The sequence below is a fragment of the Ambystoma mexicanum genome, chromosome 11 (genome assembly GCF_040938575.1).
Source record: "Ambystoma mexicanum isolate Mex_15411 chromosome 11, UKY_AmexF1_1, whole genome shotgun sequence".
In the NCBI taxonomy this organism is placed as follows: domain Eukaryota; kingdom Metazoa; phylum Chordata; class Amphibia; order Caudata; family Ambystomatidae; genus Ambystoma; species Ambystoma mexicanum.
Genome location: NC_090934.1, coordinates 984,546,895 through 984,568,783, shown reverse-complemented (window position 1 = coordinate 984,568,783; position 21,889 = coordinate 984,546,895). Strand labels below are relative to the sequence as shown.

The following is a 21,889-nucleotide window of genomic DNA, read 5'->3' as shown; positions in this document are numbered from 1 at the left end:
TTAGCCGTTGTTTGATAAACAAACAAAAGGGAAAAACAAGAGTGGTAGTCCGGCTGCCCTTCTGAGAGGAGATATTCAGAAGAAAAGGAACATTACCTGAAGAGGGTATGCGGTGATAAAATCGCTGCAAAAATGTTGCCTGTACAAATAATCGTGGCAAAAATGCTGTGGTTTGAGCTGTTAAAGGTGTACCCCATTACACCATTTAAGAGGAGTGGGGGTTGCAGGGGTGTCCCCGCCTCCCTTAAATGGTATAATGGGTCCAGGGTTTGCGGGGTGTCCCCCGCATCCTTTACATGGATTGCGGCAGCAAAACCACAGCGTTTTTGCTGCAATATTGTGTGTTCACGGCCATTTTTGCTGCGATTTAACACATGGAACACACGTGTTAAAAATGGCACTGCTGTGGTTCTGGTTTCCCTTGAAGAGTTTACAATACCTGATGATGTGGAGCAAAACACATTGCTAACCTGTTTAACCCTTTAAGTACCATGCCCCCCCGTGCCAAGGCCTTTTTTGGTGATTTTGGTATGTCGCCATTGAATGCCTTCTAACTTTTTGATTACATGAGATATATCGGCCACATTTGGCCCCTTTTTTTCCTCACGTGTAGACAGTCGTAACGTCACCCAGGAATCCTAGGTTGCTGTAGGGGGGGGGGGGGGTGAGAGAAAATTACCAAAAAGGGCGAAAACTTTGTGTTTTTTCAGAAAACGACAATACAATGATGTTCAAAGAAGCCTGTAGTTTTTTCCTTGTAAGAGCTAGGAACAAATGGTTTGCTGTGCTGAATTTCCCAATTTCCTGGCTTTCAAGAACAGGTTCAGTGTAAATGAAAAAAAATATTTTGATGTGGTTATCCACCGTTTTGAGAGGGGTAGGCGATTTGGCCGTCTTTGCCAATTGGACATGCATGGACGGAATGGAAGAAAAGGGTAGGAAAGCCGAATTGGAGGACAGAAAGGCATACATTTCTGAAAAGTAGACAAGATTCCAAGTGTAGTAAGGGGTGATTTGCACAGGTCAGGCAACTACTAGGTAGAGGAAAATTTTGGGGGGGAAAGAGCAGGAAAATGAGCGAAAAAAAGGTATGTGGTGGACATGGTTGGCTTGGTCCGGCAATGGCTTCTATGAATTTTGGGGAAAACAATGCTCCGCTACATGCCCTTGACACTTGCAGTTAGGAAATCACACATTTTTTGTCATGTTTCACAAAACGAGCAATACCACCAGCCAAACACTGAGCCATGGTACACAGGAGTCTTATGCTTAAGGCCTGAGCAGACGTACTTAGCATGTGTAAATCAGAAAAACCAATGTGGTGAGGAACGGCAAGCATGCATTTTTTGAAGGAGCACAGGCAGACCTTTTGAAGGGTAGGTGACTTGTGCAGGTTACAAAAGTGTATGGTGTATAAAGCAGCGTCTAAATGTAGGGCACATTTGGGAAATTAAAGGGTTATGACAAAGGGCACCAGCAAATGGGTCGAATCTTTATGAAAACCACACAAACACAACAAATGTCATAAGTTCCCACAGGTGTCCTGACAAAAACAGTACCTCACATGTGTGGATGCAGCTACCTGAGTGCCAAGGGGAAAGTCGAAAACTCGGCTAACCCCAAGTCTTTTCCAACAGCAGAATTTGTGGAATTCTGTTCAAGCGCACACCATACAAATATGAGCCTAGGGTGTCCAAGCCAACAAGGTAAACTGGGAACCCCATGCATTTCCAAAAGAGGACACCCGTGGAAATGCACAGAGGTCGACTTGCGCGAAGCGGCCCGGACACCAAATATCACACTTTGTCAGGGATTGTGGGTAACACAAACTGGGGCAATTTGCGCAAGGCAAACCTTTGCGGATTCCCATGGGTGTCCTCTTTTCGGAAATGCATGGTGTTCCCAGTTTGCCTTGGTGGCTTGGACACCCTAGGCCCAAATCTGTTGGTTGTCTCCCCAAACCCTTTGGCGGTAACAAGTGGTGTATCCTTTTTCCTTTTGCGTCCAGGTAGGTGCACCCACACATGTGAGGGACCTTTTTCATCGGGACCCCTGCAGGAAGGTAGGCCATGTGGCGTTTGCGGCATGTTTCGGTAGGTGAGAAGAGTGAAATGTCTGAAAAGTGTGTTTTTCCAACAAAGTTTGGACTTTGCAGGGATTGTGGGTAATACATTCTGGTGCGAGATGCGCGCCAGGCAGACCTCTGTGGATTCCCACTGGTGTCCTCTTTTGGGAAATGCATGGGGTTCCCTGTTTTCCTTGCTGGCTTCGACACCCCACGCCCAAATCTGTAGGTTGCCCACATGAACAAAATGTGCTGTGCCAATAGGCTTAGGGTTATCAGTGGGTTACCCTTTTCCTTTTGCGCCCAGTTAGGTGCACCCACACATGTGAGGTACTGATTTCGTCGGTAAACCTGTGGGAACGTGGGAAGGTATGACATCTGTTGTTGGCGACGTGTTTTGGTGAGTGGACAGAGGGAAAAATCTCTGAATTTGGCTGGAAATAAACACAATTTCAGACATTTCCCTCTGGCCACCCACCGAAACAAGTCACCAAAAACACATGGCCTACCTTCCCGCCTCCCCACACGTGTCTCGATGAAAACAGTACCTCACATGTGTGGGTGCACCTACCTGGGTGCAAAGGGGGAAAGTCTAAAAGACCGCTAACCCCAAGTGTTTTCAGACAGCTGAATTTCAGGATTTTTTCTGAAGAGCACACCATACAGATATGGGCCTAGTGTGTTCAAGCCACCAAGGAAAACAGGTAACACCATGCATTTCTGAAAAGAAGACACCCGTGGGAATCCAAAGATGTCTGACTTGCACAAATCTCCCCAGAATGTATTACCCACAAGCCCCGTCAAAGACCCACATGGGAGAAGATTGTCCAAGTCCAGGGACATTACCACCGACTTTGCTGGAGCTGTGGCTGGCTTGCGTTACAGCTTCTCCCCATCAGGGAGTCCCGGCAGTGTGCCAATACCTCCCCGAAGGGAAAAGCTGCAATGCAGCCCAGCTGCAACTCCAGGATGGTTGGAGGTGATGTCCCCGGCCTTGGACATCCATGTACCATATGCGTGTACCGTCCCCTAAGCAAAGTGGCAGCCCCAGGAAGCCCCGGCAGGATCCCCATTCCTCTCCAGAGGTGACATCTCTAACGTAGCAAAGCCAGAGGTGCAGCCTGGGGTTGCAGACGGGCAACCCACATCAGAGACATCTGCTCCCAGGGAAACACCAATGTTCTGCTGGCATGGGGGGGAAATTTGTGGCCTGTCCCTGCAATTGCGTCCCAGCCCACCAAAATATCTGCCAGACGGCCCATTCTCACCCACACCACCAATAATCCAGCCCCAGTCTCACCCACCCCACTGACAGTGGGCCCTAACCATAGAATAATAAACAGTACTCTCATAACGTTGCAGCTGCTTGCGTAGAAAAAGCTGTAAACAAAACAAACATTTTACCTATAGTCACCCCAGCAAAAACAAATCTACACTCATTCTTTCCTATCATGCTCCCCCTTGCAAGCCACCCCTGGTCGTCTACTGAACCTCGCCCCCCAGTAAAAACACATTTGCCCTTCCTACAGGCAGAAATCTACCCCCAGGGAGGGCTGCATGAGGTAACACCCCACACTCCATTCGGGGTCAGGGGAGAAGCCCACCCCAAAACATTGGACAGGCCCCCTAATGGATGGGGCAGTAGGCTTTGAGCACCCTGGGGGCAGATTGGGACACCAATGTGCCCATCTGCGCCAAGGGAAGTTTGGTAAGCAAAGAAAAAAACTGAATGGTAGGCTGCACTTTAGGGGGTCTGAGGGTCACCCTAAACCACCGGGGAATTTTGAAATGTAAAGGTGGGTGCACCTCTCCATCCCTACCCCAAATGGAGTGGCAGGCCATCTCATGTAACGATTTCAGGGGGCAGAACAGGTGGGGCCTGTCATGAACTCCTCCCTGGGGTCAGGTGTCCCTTCCTAGGAGCAGATATCTGACCCCAGAGAGGGCTGCACGACATGGCCCCACCTCCAGTTTGGATGGGGGGGCAGAGGGCCCCATCACCCCTTCCATTAGAAAAGTCCTTTGGGGTGCCTCACAGCCCCCCTTAAAATGCTGTCTACCATTTTTACTTTTTTGTTTTGTTTACCCATCTCCCCTTGGTGCAGATGGGCACAATAGTGTGCCATTCTGCCCCCAGGGTGCCCTAAACCTACTGTCCCACCCATTGGGGGCCTTGTCTGACATTTTGTGGTGCCCCCCCAAATTGGTAGGGAGGGGAACCTCATGCAGGCCTCCCTGGGGCTCTTTCAAACAGCTGCCTGAGGTGCCCCCTCCATTTTGGGTGGGGGCGGGGGGAAGAGGGCCACCAATAAACATGGAACAGGCCCCTCCAGTGGGTGGGGCAGTAAGGTTTGGGCACCCTGGGGTCAGATTGGCACAACAATGTGCCCATCTGTGCCAAGGGAAGTTTGGTAAACAAAGAAAAAAACTGGAAATAGTACACTACACTTTAGGGGGGGGGGCTGAGGGGCACCCTAAACCTCCAGGGAATTTTCTAATGTAAAGGGGGGGCCCCTCTCCCCCCACACCAAATGCAAGGGGGAATCTCAATCAACCCTCCCTGCGGGTGGTTAAGAGGGGTGCATCTCATGCAGCCCTCCTTGGGATCAGATGCCCCTTCCTAGGAGCACCACCCCAATCCCACCCCTGTTTTTTTTTCTTCATTTCTCCCCTTCCCTGGGGGCAGATGATCACCCATCTGCCCCCATGGGTCTTCATACTTATGGCCCCATGCTTTGCGGCCTCGGGGCGAGGGGGCCACTTACCTAGTAAGCAGCTCCCCCTCTTCTAAAGAGGATCACTGGTGCTCCAGTGGCATTGTTGGCCACGGAACGAGCGCTCTGCACTCGCTCCGTGACCAGCAATGCTGACACCTGCCTCGATCTCTGGCTTGAAATACAGCCGGAGATCGAGGCAGAGCAAGGTGGACACTCACCTTGAGATTTCACTGCGTCAGCCGAAAATGGCTGCTGCAGTGAAAATACTTTGTTTCATGTCAGCGTGCGTTACGCACACCGACGTGAAACTGAAGTTAATCCAACCCCCTGGCAGTGAGGGGGGACCTCCCCTCACATAACCCGGGGGTTGGATCACACAAAAAAAGTGCCAAAAAGGACAAGCTATCTCGTCCTTGGCAACCTGGAGGTAATCCAAGGACGAGATACCTCGTCCTTGGCACTTAAGGGGTTAAACTTGACCTTTACCACAGAAGTACTTTCAAGTAGTAGTTCATTCTGGCCTGTCAGGGGAGTACACTGTATCCCGTAAAACTCAATTTTCTGCCGCTGCATTTTTCAGTCCCAACATTCAAATAGAACCGAGTACACCCGGTCAGACAATATTGTAGTGTTTTGATGTGTTGGTGGGAGAGTACACCAGAACAGACAGCTGTGTCGTAGTAGGCCTGGCATGTGAGTGGATCAGGTGGAAGTTATTTGAAGTACTGTGGTGTGGTTTAAGTGTCTTGAAGAAGTTGCTGAAGAAACCTTTTAAGTATTTTGTGAATTTTTAACGATTTATCTTGACAAATCATCCCTGAAGCAAGTGTTGTGTGAATTGCTGCAGAGGTATTTAATGTCATCAATCAAGTGGTTTTGTGAACTGACACATAAATACATATCCTGACCTTTTTGTTGAAAACATTGAACAAAGGATCTATATGGAAGAAAGGAAGTGTTTCAAGATCTTTGTCACAACTGTTGGCTGAAAACAAATCTTGAACTTTTGTGTTATCAAGTTGGGACAAAGAGAATTGAAGTTGCACTTTGTTACGAGACAGGACTTCCTCCATTTTTATTTGATACTGTTTAACAAACTCCTGCTTGCTTTTAGGAAGGGGAATTCACCCAGACTAGTAGGAGAACCATTGGTTATTATGTGAATTCAACTGTCGTATTAGTTGTCATTTAACTGCTTTATTACCTTGTTTAAATTGTTATATGTTTAAGTGTGATGGACAGAAAACTTTTGTTAGTGTGTCCTTTAGTTTATTTTAGTCAGGAAAATACTCACCAGGCTAGGGATAGTGAGGCATTTATTCAACATTTTGAGTTAATAAAATGACATCTTTTGAAAAACCTTCACAAAGTTGTTTGCTTCACATTTTTGACTGCTCGCAGTCATTTAGTTGCAGATGTCTTTTGACAGGCATTCACTATGCACTTTAATTGCAGATTATAATGTATTGGCCCTTGATAAATTAGATGCTTTCTCTACAAATTAAAGTATACACTTTAAGTTGTAGACGATGCATTTGATTGTGTAAAATGAATTATACAGAAATACTGAACTAATTTTGATCTACACTTTGTTCATGGTTTAGAATGAATTGACTATTTTTTTTTCATGTATTGATTGTATTTTTAAATGTGCTTATGTTTTGGTAGGCAAGTGTTGAAATATGATCTAGATAAGTGAGTGCTCTGTAATAAAGACATTAGTCACCTAAAATATATCCACCAATAGTTGTCGAAGATGCTAGAAAATGAAAAGTTAAATTAACTATTATGCTCAAATAAATTATCCAGTGTGCACTGTGACGAATCTAACAAAGTTGTCACTAGACCCCAGGGGTGGCTCTTCACCCATGTGGCCAGGAAATGGAAGAGGTTAACTGAATCCAACCCTAGGGGTGGCTTTCTGCGGGTAGACCACATGGGGAGGAGACCAACACAGTGTAGGCTAGTTCCGAACAGCTGCCCAATGCTGGGAACTTTAAAACACCCAACACCCAACACCCCAGGAAGATTAAGACGCTACATACCCAAGGCCGGTTGGGAAACCTGAGGGGCGCCAATCAGACGAAATCATGGCAGTGTCAGAAAAGGAGGCTCAGACTGGCGGTTCGCTGCCCACAAGTAAGGAGCAAGAGACACACTACTGGGAGAACCGCACTGGGGAGCCTACGCAAAGCTAGCCAGAAGAAGAAGCATACCACTCGGCAATGCGGAAAGCCCCGAAGCAGCCAGTAGAAGACCGGTGAGCACACAACGGGAGATTGGTGCACTGGGTGCTTCGAGGCGTACACTGCATACCAATTGAAAGTAATTGGAAAGCCTGGGGCAAGCACATGATATTGTGAGTGAATAGCAGCCCAAAGGCCCAATACTAAAAGGGAAAAGAATATTAACTTTTTTTTATAAATTTCTTTGTTTTTTTTTTTGCATAACAAAAACATATGGTCACATCAACTACATTAAAGCCCTCGATGGGGAAACCAAAACAGCCCCCCACAACCCCGCCTAGCCCATCATTTATTGACACACACATAGGGAACAGTGGCTTTTTCACAAGGAACATTTAGGAGGGTTGGCTGTGACTAGTACGACCGGTCTCCGATACCTGGACCAAAATGGTTTGAGTTTGTATGAGTTGCAAGATGTTATTGTAGTCCAGTGTCACACTGTACAGATCGTGTCTTGGTACAGCTTTTATTCACTGAGCAACCCCGGGGGGAGGGGGGGTGGGGCGCGGGGAGACCCGTCTCGGGGCGACCCGTCTTGGGGCATCACATCGAACCTCCATTCTGTATAAAACTGTCTGAAAGGGGCCCAGTAGTCCATCAGGTGATTGTCACCCAGCGCCAATTGTATGTATCTGGTTTCTCTTTGTTCACATGTGTGCATGCAATCCATCCATCGTTCAAACCCTGGGGCTGTACGCTTCCCCCAGGTGGTGGCTACAAGGTGTTTGGCTGTGGCTGTGGCCATACCCAACAATTTCTTGTCCCCTTTAGAGGCCCCATTACCATGGCTAATAGCCACACTGCGGGAGTATACGTACACGTGGTCGTCCGCATCTCCGCCATGGCTCTCTCCACTCTCTTCCAAAAGTGCCGTATTTGTGGGCATGATCAGGCAACATGGTAAAAGTTGTCTGGCTCAACCTCACATCATTTACATCTGGCCGGTCTGTCCGGCTATATTCTGTGCAGTTTATCTGGGAAGAATATGAACATATGAGAGTGTTACAACATTGGCAGAGTCCTGTCAGGAGAGTATACACTCACCAAAAGTACAATTATTCAAGTTTTAACCAGGTCCTGGCAGGCAAGTACACCAGGCCTTTTTCTGTTTGCGTCAGGAGATTCCCCTCTGAACTGTGTTGCATGCAAATAAGTTTTGTCAAGGATTGAAAAGACCAAGCAGGGAAAGGCCAATTGTCATGATTCGACGTTTCAGTCCCTTATGGACTACCTGGTCCATAAGACATTGCTACATTCCTTCCAAGGTACACCCAACATGGCCGACGCTAGTGCATGACTACCGCTCTAGTGTTTCCAGGATTTTGCCAGTTCCTTGAAAAGAGACACGCCCCCGTGGCACTTTGCGTCTCAAAGCTAACCGAATTTCGGCAAGTGTGGTTGTACTTTTCCTTGTGCTTAGTACCCTTCCTTTGCAGGTTTTGTTAAGCCCCCTCCTCTACCCTAGCTGTCTTATCAGTGCTCTCCTTTCCTGGGGCCTTGCGGCCCTCAGCGCTTATTCCTTACCACCCTTGTACTTGTCTTGGTTCCTTCCTGGCTTCCTTCCACCCTGGATTTGAATGCATATTCACCTCGGTCGGATTTCACCTGCACGCTGGCGACAGAGGATAAGCGACCGTGTCTCTACAAGAACCGCGCTGTCCGGAAGAAGGAAAAACCCTAGTCCAAGACGTCGAAAGATAAACGGGTGAGATTTCAGGCAAAGTGTGACACCAATTTCTTGGTATTCTTTTCTTTTGTTGTGAACTAGGAGAGGGAGAGAAACCCTTTCTCCCAAGACAGGAGGGTGATCTCTCCAGATGGAAACAAGTTGCAATGTTTTTATACATTTTTATTAGCATTTACAAGAATACAAACGTCAAAATAATCCCCATCCTTCCCTTTTTCCCTGCACCCGTCCCTCAGTTCCAATTTCTAATAGTAGTTGAAAGACAAATAGGACTGAAATACTTTCTTTTTTGGGTGACCCTTGTAAATCACTGTGCTGAAAGCAAGCAAGAGGAGAAAGTAAAGAAACCTTGTTAATGTGTTAAACCTCGGGGAAGCGAAACAAGTCTATTGCAAGGAGAAGAAAGGACAATTACTTGATACGAAATCCTTGCAATATATTTGAAAGGGGTGGAAAGGGTTAGAGGTGGTGAACACCCACTTGGCGCTTATGAGACTGTGAACTATGTGAAAAAATTAAACTTGGGGGAAGGGAACCCTTTCTAATGATGCTGGAACTTTGGGTTGTTTTTCTTCGACAGCCCTTTTGGAACTTTGAGTTTAACTTGTTAACTACAGATGCAAGTGGCAGCTAGAGAACTTTAAGCCCTTTCGCCCTTTGATAAGGTTTAGCGTGTGAGGGTCAGCCTAGTGTTTTGGACGCAAGACTTACTTAGGACCTCTTGATAGAGACCGTAGTTAGTTTTTTTGAGGCAGTGCAACCCCTCATAGAGTTAGGGAAAGTAGGCTTTTCACCCAACTCATTTCTTTTAAATAAAAGTTTATAGCAATCAACAGTATGCCCATGTGTCCGAGTCTTACTCATGATTCCTCACAGCACATCTATTTACCTGGCTCTTTGTGGATTTTTTGAGGGGTCCCTGGTGTATTTTGTATTGCACATTCCTGAAGGCAAGCCTTTAACTCTGTCCGGGCAGTAATACTATATTGAAATCCTTCATCTTCCCCAAACTACCTCGCTTTATCCTTTTCCTAGCCAGAAATATTTGTGGACTAGGTGCAAGTCAAAGCCTTGCCTCTCATGGAATGTACCGCTATTCATCTGGTCAATGTCCTATTTAGCGTTTAGGTAACAGACCTGTATTCTACATTCAGGTCTGGAAGCAGTGATAAGTAACTTAGGCTTGTATGTTGCCTGCTAAATTAATTATCGCTGGTGATACCAAGTGGATTGATTAATGTAGTAATGGGATACTAGCAGGAACCTACAATTTATGCAAGTTGTCTTATTTGACAGCCTTCTGTGAGGAACTGAAGTGGTTTAAGATGTTAGTCCTTACTTCAGTTAGATTTACAGGAAGGTGCATGTTTTATAACAATTCAACCGTCTAGAATGGTCACCTGAGTGGATACTGCATTGCCTCGGATGTGTGCCAATTTATTCTGCTTCAAACTACTTTATTCTGCGAAAGTTGTCCTTGAACTGACATTTCATTTTCTTTCTTAATCCTATAGTAAAGCTGAAGATACTCCTCCAGAATGCATGGAAGGTGATGACACATCTGCAGTTGAAGAAAAAGGTAAGAGGAATTGTTACATTTCGATGTGTCGCTGATGGCCTCAATTTGATAATTCGCTTGGATAAGTTCAAAACCAGGTCAATTTCTACTACTTGCTCAAAATCTGTTTGTAGTAGGGCCTATGGAAGGGGATTCTAATCCTCAGTTTACTGTGTGATGCCTCCACCCTAGCCTGGACTTCCCTATCCCAGAGATGTTCTGTCAGGACCACGGAAAGGTAACTACTACTGCCTATTGCTAATATGGTCTACTGATGAGGTTCTAAAGGCCACAGCCTTGTTTCACACTCCCTCTGGGAGTTCCTATTGGCAACCTGATAATGATGGTCAAGGTGTGCTTCCTGCTGTGTCTCTCCTTTCAACACTCTCCTCTACACTTTCTCCTCTCCCTAGTCTCTCCTATTCACTTATTCCCTCTTTTCACACTTTCTACTCTCCTCTCTCTCACCCTCTTCGTTTCTCCTGGATTGCCAGTCTCCTGTCTCCTCTCTGTTTTTGTGTATGCCCTCTTTCCTCTCTCTCTCTCCTTCCTGCTTTTCATACGTTCTCCTGATCTAGCTTTCTCGTTCTGATGGTTATGATTCAAAAGACAAAAAGGTTTAAGTAAATTTCAGGTAGGTAAATTAACTCGATCCCAGTCATTGATAGGCTTAGGACGGGATCCTTAACCAGGACTCCATCGCCAAAGTCAGGAAAGGGTAATTTAGGCATAGTAATGAATGTCCCTGTAACCCTGAGGGAGGGGTTAACTTTGCCCCCTGACACTCTGCTGAGGTTCGGGAATACGTTTGGGATAGACGCTTCAGTGCTTGATCCGGTCAAAGAAGGCCCAGGTTGCGGGTGCAGAGGTCCCTTTCGGGTGCAGAATTTAGTTAAGGTTAGTCAAAGTACGTGGTAATCAATTTCAGACACCCTCCAACTGAAAACCCAAAGAATAGATTAAGACCTCTGTGGTGCAGGCGACTGTATCCTAGAGGTCTCCTAAGAAGAAGAGTTGCAACAGAGTCGCCACGATCGGGGGTGGGGGGGGAACGCTACAAACAAGCAAGTCATGCCTGGCTTCTGTTGATGCAAGAAGGCTGAAAATAGAGGAGCAGGCATACTGTTGTACAAGTTGAAGATCCTCCAAGTTCCAAGGATGCACTCGGAACCGAGACAGAGACAGCGATGTAGACCAGGAGAGGGATGGTTGGACCACTGCTTGGTCTAATAACACTTTTGAAGGCACAGATCCTTGAGCGGGGTCGAGGCTGGTTTTTCCCACTGTTCCAGGGGTCAAATCACTGACAAAGGGTATTTTTGAGATCAGGCAGAGAGGGCAGGACTTCACTGGAGTTGGTGTTGGTCAGCTGCAGAGGGTTATCCGAAGGTCCTCGCAGGCTTCTCTTCTTTAGTGGATTTTACTCCAATGATGATTTGAAGAGTGGCTGCAGGAGTCTGCCTTTCAACCAAGATCAGGACTGGATGCTCGCCCTTGTCAACCAATGGTAAGGATATGTACCTTTCAAACAGGCAGTGGCTATCCAATCAGGAATAGCCTCTTGCTTCAACAGACAATCGGGCATCTGGATGTTTACTAGGACCAGACAATCCCAGCCATACCCTCATCCGTGCTCTTATGCAAATCACCCCTTTGCCCAGGAATGCAGCAGCTTTCCCTAGCAAAAGGCTGCCCATATATGACAATTTGCAACCAGAGAGGGCAGGAAGAAGGCCAAAGAATAATATAGCCCACGTACAAGCAAAAACCTTGTGACACTGCCATTTTAGGATGCTAGACATTAAGAGCTGTGATGAATCTGGTGGAGTCATCCGGGAACTTCTGGCGGTTACCCCTTCTCATTATGGCCAGGGGGCAGCAGCTGCTACTTGATCCTGAGCCTAGGGGGTGGCAGTTTGAGGGAGGAGCACATGGGAGATGTTACTCCATTGAGAATAACCCTCCTGTGTCTGAGACCCTCATATCTTATTGCCATGCTTCCCCTCGTTTTCCCAGGAAGAACAGGGAGACTCCTAGTTAAATCTGTTAACCACCCTTGTTAATCTGATGGAACCACCTTTTTCAATTTAAATTTCTCTTATTAATCCATCAGAGACAAACATTTACAATGGACTTATGTTCCCAGAATTCGGGAAATACTGAAACAAAGAAGAGGAGGGATAGAGCAATGTGGAACGAGAGATTGTGAACTTGGCAAGCATTCTAGTGTTTCCCGGCGCACACCTATGCCCGTGAACTTTAAGTAAGCAACAGACAGAAAATGAAGGGCAAGGAGTCGACAAGCCAGTGTCGGCGTGGTGGATTCAAGTGGCTCACCGCTGTGCTAATTAGGAACTTGTGGAACTGAGAAGCATGGAAGAGGCAGTTCGCTTACCGAAGCCAGTAAGCGTGTTGGGAGAAAGCCACAAAGGACTGGCAAGCGAACGAAAACTGTGCGAGAGAAGAAGCGTGGAACCTTCCTTTACCGACCCCGAGAGAAGAAATCAATGCCTGCAGAAGCTGGTGAGTACTGCTGAGAGGAACGGGGACACTAGCGTGTATCGGCAAACATTCCGAAAGCTTTTAACCTAACTGAAAGTTACCTGCTTGAAAATGATGGACATAGTAAAAGGGCATTTGAATGACAAACTGTGTGGTTGTACACAGTGTTAGTAATAAACAAACAGAAGAAAGATAAAATATTGGGAAGGTACATTTTGAAACCAAATATACAGACAAGTTTGGGAGTGGGTGAAAAACCCATGGCTAAACGCAGTAGTCCGGGCAGGGGAGTATACCAGGCAGGCGCAAGTGTGTGAATTACAAATTCTGGCCGGAGAGTACACCAGGCAAAGTCATACGCAAGTAGTGGCAAGGCATTGAAGATTACAAGTAGACAAAGTGTGGTATGCATGTGTTGCATTTGGCCAGGAGAGGTCCAAAGAACTATTCTTGAAAGGAAACCAAAGTTGTGAAAAAGTTACTGTACAAGTGTAGTACTCTGCCAAGAGAGGCCCAAAGACTGTGAAATCAAACGACTATTATGCAAGTGTTGTATTTGGCCAGAACAGGCCCCAAGAACTATGATTTTTGGAAATCTCAAGGAGTAGACACAATTCTAGTGAGAGGGAGCTACCCGCTTTAATTATAGAGGGTACATTTTGGAGAAAGCTTCTGGGCCTCCCTCAATGTATCCCCATGGCTATCCTTCGATTGGAACTGGGGATACTGTCATTGAAATCAATGGTCCCGAAAAAGAGGGCGGAACGTTTTGTTAAAATCTACACTAACCTCACCAACAACCTATTAGTTAGCATAGGGGAAGACCTACGGAGCAAAAAGCAATGCTAGTCGACAACTGATATGTAGACATTATTTGAAGAAATATGCAGGACCCCCAAATGGGAAGATGAACATGAACATATGAAATATCATCTCGGCAAACGTATGGATATGTGGAACTTGCAGAATAATTATGTACATCTAAATATCTTATACATTTGTGTCAAATGTACTGTATACTTTCAAAAAGGCGCAAACGCAGTTAAACCTATGCCCATCAGTTAATCTAAGAAGATGTATACTTTTATTATGAATTAACCATTTACCAGTTTTGACAGTAATGTGTCGTGAGCAATCAGTAGTTAAACCTGATTGGTAATGGCGGATATGTAAGAACTGTCTGGAGCCCGAAACGGCTCAACATATAGATAGGCCCCATTAATGCACATGGCGTTGGTATATCAAACATTATGGTGAATTCGTCCATCACCTAGATCACATCAAAGATACAGAGTTTTGGCTCCACTGCCTGAATACCCTTAATTCTCACCTTCAGTTGTCCCTTGAGTATTGTCCTATGCTGATAAGATCTTGAGTGCTGATATAATCACTTGGTAGTAAAACATTTACTGGAGATACCTATCCATTTAGTCCATCTACCCATTTAAGAGCATTCAAGACTATGAACTTATCTACTAATGCAAAATTATTGGTCTAAAACCAGAATCAAATCAAATGTAAACCTGACTATGCGAAGGGAGAAATAGTTCTTCATTCTATGTTTACTGGTGTGTAGTTCCGATTTTTGACTTTGATTTTGACTCTGATTTTGTGATAAGTCTCACTTCATTTTATTTTGTCTTACGATGTGATTTTATGTATGTATGTATTGGTATTTGTAGTTGGTACTAGGATTATTTGAATGTATTGATTTATGTGTAAAGTTTTTGTATTCAAAACTATATCACCTTAAATAAATTAAATTAATCAAGAACTTTATCCTTGAGGTTACTTTTGTTTAAATCATTTATTCTTCCTTTTTGAACACTTTTTTCTAAACCGATCAAGGTTAAAGACAAATCCTGCTTTGTACTTTAGTTAAGTTTGTAGTGTGAGGGTTAGAATTAAAAGTGGACATTGGGCAGTTTTACTTTTGACACCCTGACACGCACAGAACCTTCATTTTTGTTTAGGTAGGGACATCCTCTTGGAGCAAGGCCAGAGAGGATTTTTCCCAACCCCTTTTCTTAAGTCTTTAACCAAAAAACATTGCAAACTTGTGTGCAGCTCTCACTTCTGACGCCTTACAGAGCTGTTTGCAGTAAATGGAAAAGTGAAGGATTAAAAAGTATATAAAACAGTGGAGAAATGTCTGTTGCCAACAGCTCGTCCTAGACGCATTGTAAATGTAACTAAAAAGCTACTGCAGAAAATGATGGGATATAAAGTATCCTAACCATACTTTACTGTGATATGTGCAATTGTAACAATGCAAGAAATTCACTGAGACAGTCTTTCAGTACCAATTGTCTTGTGGACTGATCAGTTTCACCATAAGTGTGAGCAAAATCACAAGGGAAGTAAAGCAGGCCGCTTTACTTGCCTCCAAAAATGTAGGTCTGTAGCCCTAACACAGCAAAAAAGAAAGGGTGTCCATAGAAATTTATGGGAGGAAAGGAGCAAACAGAAAATCTTTCCTAATGCAAGCCGGTAGGGCAGGGTCCAAGAGGCACTCAAGCATTGCTATATGTGCATTGAATGACATCTTTGTGGAACTACTCTTCAGAAAGCAGGGAGTGGACTCCTCCTTACCAGTCCATCTGGGACACTGCAGCTTCTGGCTCACCTCCCATGGTCGATCTAGACAAGACAGCAGAAGACCACATATTACCTCTCACCAGCCATCAGCTAATGTTTGACATAAAATTGTTGTTACTCCTTGTAGAAATACTACTACCTTTCGTGGGCGCTTGAGAGCTGAGCTAGGATGGCCGCTCTTATGTGCGCTCCTGCATCACCTGCTGAAAATCCGGATACTAGCCTGCCTTTCAACACTTAGTTACCCTCCAGACCCAGTGAAAGCAGTGCTGGCGATTTGGAATGACTTTATTCTGAGACTGTTGCCGCATCTGGGGGGCCGCTGCAGCAAATAGGGTGGTGGCAGAACCTGGAGAGGAGGAGGTTGCGTGGCTCAGGTGGGCTGCTGCGCTGAGAGGGAAAAGCTGTGGGGGCAGCCCATGCCGTCGGCTGCGATATGCAAACCCTGGCAGAATTGATCCTGACTGGCGGTGCACCGTGGTGGGGACACGCGAGATACGTAGGTACCTGCGGAAGAGCGGGGCCACGGAGGTGGTCGGAAAAAAGGGTTGGCCCGTTACGTGACCCAGCTGGCTAAACATACTGCGACAAGGAGCCTCTGCGCTGGGTGCTGCCAGCCTGTCAACTGAGTCCCCTGCTGCAGGGATACATACACTGCACCCGCACAGAGGGTCTGACAGTCCTGAGGACCGAAGATGGTGCCGAGGACAATGGAGATAGGAATTGCCTCACTCGCAGGGGTGCCGGGTTCTACAGTGTGGGCTGTTACCGGAGAAGCGATTGGACCCTGTGGAATAAAGGTCCCTGCTGCCGCGTTGCCACTTGCTTGTTGGGACTGTGCGCCACCTGCGCTTCCTTGAAACATTTCTCCTGGAACCACCAGAAGTGCAATACGGCAAAGGCGGAAGTGACCGTATGTCGGAGGTAATCCTCCTGTTGTAGCAACTGCCAGAGCTGTCCCCCGACACCTCTCTTGATTGCCTGTTAACAAATAAAGTGGAGGAGGGAGGCTGCGAGATGACTGGCATGCTGCTGCGGGTGACTGCTGAGCCTGCAGCCTGAGGATTAAAATTACAAGGCCCCCGGGAGGTGGTGATCGTCCCGTGGCTGCAGCGTGCTCATCAGGGGACATGAGGCCCCGAGTATGGTCTCTGTTGGCGTGAAGTGGGAGAGGTGTCCGTTTCGTGGGAAGCAGCTGAAGCATTTACTTGGCAGAACAGCTGGATGGCCCCATTGGAGGCAGGAAGGTGCAGTCTGCTGTGGGGTGTGACCATCGGTGGTTGCTTGTAGAGATGAGACCTGTTGGAAGGGAATAGTGAATAGCCTCGCTCCGTGACCACCTGTGTGAGTGGCACCTCGGTTGAGAGGCATTAACCCCCTGAGGTCTAGTTTTGGGACCCAGAGGGGTGGACTCACCTACAAGCAGAAGACCAAGACTGTGGAACTGGTGGTGGCGCCCTGACTGTAGGTGGCGCTGCTGCGAGGGGACTCCACCCCACCCCCCACAGCAGGTGACTCCAGTGGGTCCAATCAAGGGGGATTGAAGTTGGGTGCCCCTCTGGACTACGTGTGGCTCCTTAATCTGTGAGCAGGATGGGAAAAAGTGAGAAGGCAATCCAAACTCCTGTATGGCACACCCTCACAGCAAAGGAGTCGCATGGTGTAGTGGAGGCTGCGGAGCCCCGTGCAGAGCTGCGTCCGGACACGCTGCGAGACATTAAGGGTATCCTGACTCAGTTACAGCCTGGCATCAATTTCGCTGGATAGCAAATTGTACACCCTCATCTGCCAAGTTGACCATATGCAGGTTAGACTCAACAGGCACTGAAACTAGCTGGATGAGGCAGAGCAAAGCCTGTCCACGGTGGAGGACGAATCCTCGGTGATGCAAGAGTTGGTCCAGCTGAAGAGGATGATCAAAGAACTTCTGGAGAAGCAGAACGATCTAGAATCCAGGCCCCGGCGAGTTAACCTCAGAATAGTTTGTGTGCCTTACACATCTTACTGTAAGATTTTAAACAGATTCTTTTATACAGCTATACAAAGCATGATAAATAAAGTCTTTACTAAGAATTTGTGTGTAAAGATATAAACGCCAGTAGTAGGGCGCCACCCTCTTTGTTTCCAAAGTTACTAGCTCTTAAAGTCCTCCCACGCAACCGAGCAGTCCCTTCAGTTACCCAGTGAGAAGGTATGGCGACGGTCAGAGGACAGGGTCTCTGCTGTCCCGTCTGGTCAGGACCGAAATATCTAATTTTCTCATTACCGTGATTGCAGACAAGGCGCGACTCCTTCTGCAAACCGCTTCATTTATTTTTGCATTTATTTCAACGCACAAAGCCCTGAGGTATCTAGGCGCTCGTTACAGTTACCAGCTAGTTACAAGTTACAGTTATGAAATGGTTACATTTAGGTACATGACAAGCGGAGGAGACCCTGTGATAACCTGGATACACTGCTTCAAGGGAGAAGTAAAAATACAATTGCTCCTAAAGCGTGTCATCATCTGAGTGGTTAGTGCATTCCAGAACCAGGCTGAAGACTGGACTGGCCCAGACTGGCATTACAGGCCTTGCATGGAGGCCTTGGAATGGGCTGGCTCAGTCTGCCTGCGAGCTCGGAGTCCAGATCTAGGGTGGAGCCGGCACCCAATCATATGCTGCAAAATGTTCTGGTGGAGCTGGCCGTCCCTGGGCAGGCGCCATGGCAGACCTCTTGAAAGGGAGCAACTGCTCTAGTGTGCATATAGTAAGCCCAACAGGGCTACTTGCAATAGGATCTTAGTATTCCGGGAGACGACACATCTAATGGAAAGAGCCTGATAGAAATGCTACTACAAAGCACCTTCCAGGTGCTGGGTTGGTGTAAAGAGTTGGGATGAATAGCTGTTTTAGAAAAGAAAGAAAAAAAAAACACGTTGGAGGCTCTGTGTGCAGTAAATAATTTTTTGTATTTATTGGGCTCACCAATAAATTCTACCACTGGTGCTCTGGCACTAACTTGTCATAGGGGGCACTGCGTTTGCATCTTTGGAAATGTTAATGCAGGGATCCTTCAGCACCTGGCAAGCAGGACTTTGTGTATTTATCCAGTTATCATCTGGGCCAAAAATAATCGCTGCATATCTAGTTTGGAGTCAACCAATGCTCACAGCTTCAGCTAATGCCATCCTATCCTCACATCTTCCCTAACCTTGGCTGTCTGGTGTTCTTAATGCAGGAGTAAGAAGAAAATCTTTCATTAAAAGAACTGGATTGCATCAAATTCTAAAATAGCACATTTTGCAGCTTGAAATGGTGCCTCAAAATGACGATAGCCCTTGCTCAGTGTTACAACCAAAAATCAAAAAATCTAATATTCTAAAACAATACATGCTACCATTCGTTGCCTTCCTGTGTCATCTGTGTATTCAGCAACCTAACCCCCCCTTCAGTGCAACAAAACTAGTTCCCTGAAGTTTGGCAAGAGTAACTGTGCTCGACTTGTGTCAACAATATATGAAACAGCATGATCGCTATACAAGCAAAAGAGGCCTCAAACACTCACTTAGATTTTTCTTATCTTCTATGTATACTCTCTCTTGGGGGTCTGGGAGGCGGTGTGTGATGGCGCATCTGCCCCACTTGTAGCATCAGTGTTTAGTGTTTCAACTTCTTCTACGCTCGGAATGAGTATTGGTTCATCAATTAGATGGACAATGTATTAGCCGTGCTTCAGCATGAACAGGGTATTCCTGAGGTCCAACAAAATAACCTTAATTACCACTGTAAGCCCAGTCAATTACTCCAGCTCTCACCTCCAAGGAATACTTGTGAGCTAACCTTGATTTCAAAGCCACTCTACTATAGGTCCGCTCTAGTATCTGCAACTTCTGTCCGGTCCAAACTATGGCCTGCTCTCTGGGTGGGATTGTAATTTACTTGCAAAAATCTCAGCTTCTCCAATGATTTCCTCCTCAGCATGTGGCCCTTCTTCCCTCCTGTTGGTCTCATGGCCATCCTCCACCTCTGATCTCACCTGAATAACCCACACTTCCAGCGCATCCCATTAGCTTATATTCTCCTCTCTGTTTTAGGGGTCTTCTGTTTTGTTGGTCGGTGTGCCGGAGTCCTTCAATAATCACACAAAGATTCTCTGACAGTGTATTTCTGCAGCTTCTCTGAGTCTCCGAGATGAACGGATACTGGGGGAACTCTTGGATTTCTACAGGGCGTTGTATTCCTCATGGACAACGGTGATCAGAGTGTGATTGACTACTTAGACCAAATTGGGTTGTACTGGCTAGAAAGGAAGGCAGGAAGAAAGGGATTGCTTTGGCAGTCCGTTATCTGAACAAGAGATACAAGAGATCCAGGAGGCTATAAAGTCTCTCCCAGCTGGGAAAACGACAGGCCGAAGGCCTCTGCCGATTTCTACAAAGCAAACACCATGGTGCTCATTCACCATATGCTTTGTATGTATAGCAGGCTCTGCTCGATGGTGCGCTGCCAAATTCCATGCGAGAAGCCACTACCGCCCTTCTCCTGAAGCCAGGAAAAAGCCTGCAGGACAGTGCGTTGTAACGCTCAATCTCCTTAATAAATATGGAGAGTAAAATCATTACCTGTGCAGGCTTGCTACGTTAATGCCCAGATGTGTGCTGGCCGACCAACCTGGTTTATTCCGGGGAGGTCCAAATCCTATGGTCTTTGTAGAGTATTTGATCTCCTCTCAGTCCTGGATCAACGGCCTTATTTGGTAGATGGCCTCCTAGATGCCGGGAAGGTGCTGACTCAATCGAGTGGCCTTTTCTCTTCGCTGTCCTGAAGCGCATGGGGATTGGAGAGTTCATATACATGGTTTCCTTGTTATATAGGGGCCTAGTGGCGCGGCTTTGGGTAAATGGTAAACTCATACCACCTGTTGAAATGGGCAGGGGTCCTCGGCAGGGGTGTCAGCTATCCCTGCTGTTTGCTGTCGAGCCGTTCGTGAGTTGGTTCGCTCAAAGCATATCGAAAAAGGGGTGCAGCTCTTCACACAGGTTGGTGATTTTGTTGTATGCAGACGATTTAATTTTGTTTGAGGGACCCCGATACAAACCTGGCACCTGTAATGAGAGAGATCCTGGCGTTGGAGCGATTAAAGTTCAGCCCTGAAAAGCAACCGAAGTCTGTATTGTTCCCCCTGACAGGTGGCACTGGGTGGTTTCTGGAAGATTTTAACTTTCAGTGGCATCTTGGCTACACTCGATACCTGGGGGTGATGATCGCAAGGTCTCACAAGGAACTTTATCAGGAACTAAGTGGTTAATTTAGCAAGCACAGAGGCACTTCTGGGGATGTGGATGGATTTGCCTCTGTCCCTTTTTGGTTGTGTGTCGCTTATTAAAATGGTAATAATGGCCAGATTTATGCATTTATCAATGTGCCCATATTTGCCCTGCTACATTTTTTTAAATCATTGAAATCTGTCATATTGAATCTTTATATGCAGGGAAAACGGACCTAGTTGAGCTGGGATAAACTGGTGGTGGCCTTGGAGAGGCGGAGACTGGCACTTCTGATCCTGAGGTGTACTGGTTGGCCACTCAGGTGCCCTTTTTGCTGCACTGGTACAACTTAAAACCTGACAGGGCACCCATACAAATTGAGAGAGTGATGGCCTCCTTCCTGAGGGCAGTTATCTTCAATTAACTGCAGCGAATATCCATGGCACGCAATATGGTCGAGCTAACCTGCAGTGCGTGGAGGAGGGTAGAGGGCTCAACTAGTAATGAGGTTCTTTATTCGCCACTCCTCCCGATTAAGCATGTGCCAGGGATTCCACTCACAGGCAAGGAGGTTTCTGTACACTGTATGGAGAAATTGTGGCTTGCATGCTGGCGTGATCTTTACCCGGGTTGCCAATTTTTGACATTGGAAGAATTTAAAGCCAAGGTAAAAGTAACTGCGCTAGATGTTTTCCTGTATTTCAGGGTTTGTATTGGCTTAAAGGATAGTTTTGCGAGCTTCCCTCAGGAGCCCCCAATGGTGCCTGTTCTACATGAGTTAATCAGCTTGGGGATCAAAACCAGATTGGTTTCTCGGTTGTATGCAACTATAATCGGTAGGGTGGCAAACGACTTGGATAGCCCGGCCCACCAAACTGGCCTGCCCAATGGCCAATTCCTAAGGTACATGAAAGTGGTGGGTGTGGCGAGACGTAAATGGTGCAAGTGACCTGTTGAGCTGGAAGAGACTGCGCTACTAGCTCTAATGTATGCACTCGAGGACTGTTGGAAACCGGTGTCTATTTATATAGCTGCTTGCTGACTCGGCCTAACCATCTTGGTCCAAAATTGAAGATGCATTGGGAAACGGATGTGGGGACTGAAATAACGGAACAGGAGTGGGAACGTATGCTCAAATTTCCTAAAAATGTGTCCCGGAATGCTCATTTCAAACCAATTCAAATAAATGTCCTCCATAGCACATACGTGACCACTAGTAGAGTTGCCAAATTCAATAAACACAAACACTCAACCTGTACCTGGTGTCA

General features: G+C 46.5%; 1 protein-coding gene across 10 annotated transcripts in view; it reads left to right on the top strand.

Moving 5' to 3' along the window:
* NAP1L4 (nucleosome assembly protein 1 like 4) overlaps positions 1-21,889 on the top strand; it is a 1,556,420-nt gene that overhangs the window by 277,701 nt on the left and 1,256,830 nt on the right. For all 10 annotated transcript variants that reach the window (XM_069624142.1, XM_069624141.1, XM_069624146.1 and 7 more), the window contains one exon: positions 10,230-10,294. In XM_069624142.1, coding sequence (XP_069480243.1) covers positions 10,230-10,294 — 65 coding nt within the window. The remainder of the gene's footprint in view (positions 1-10,229; positions 10,295-21,889) is intronic.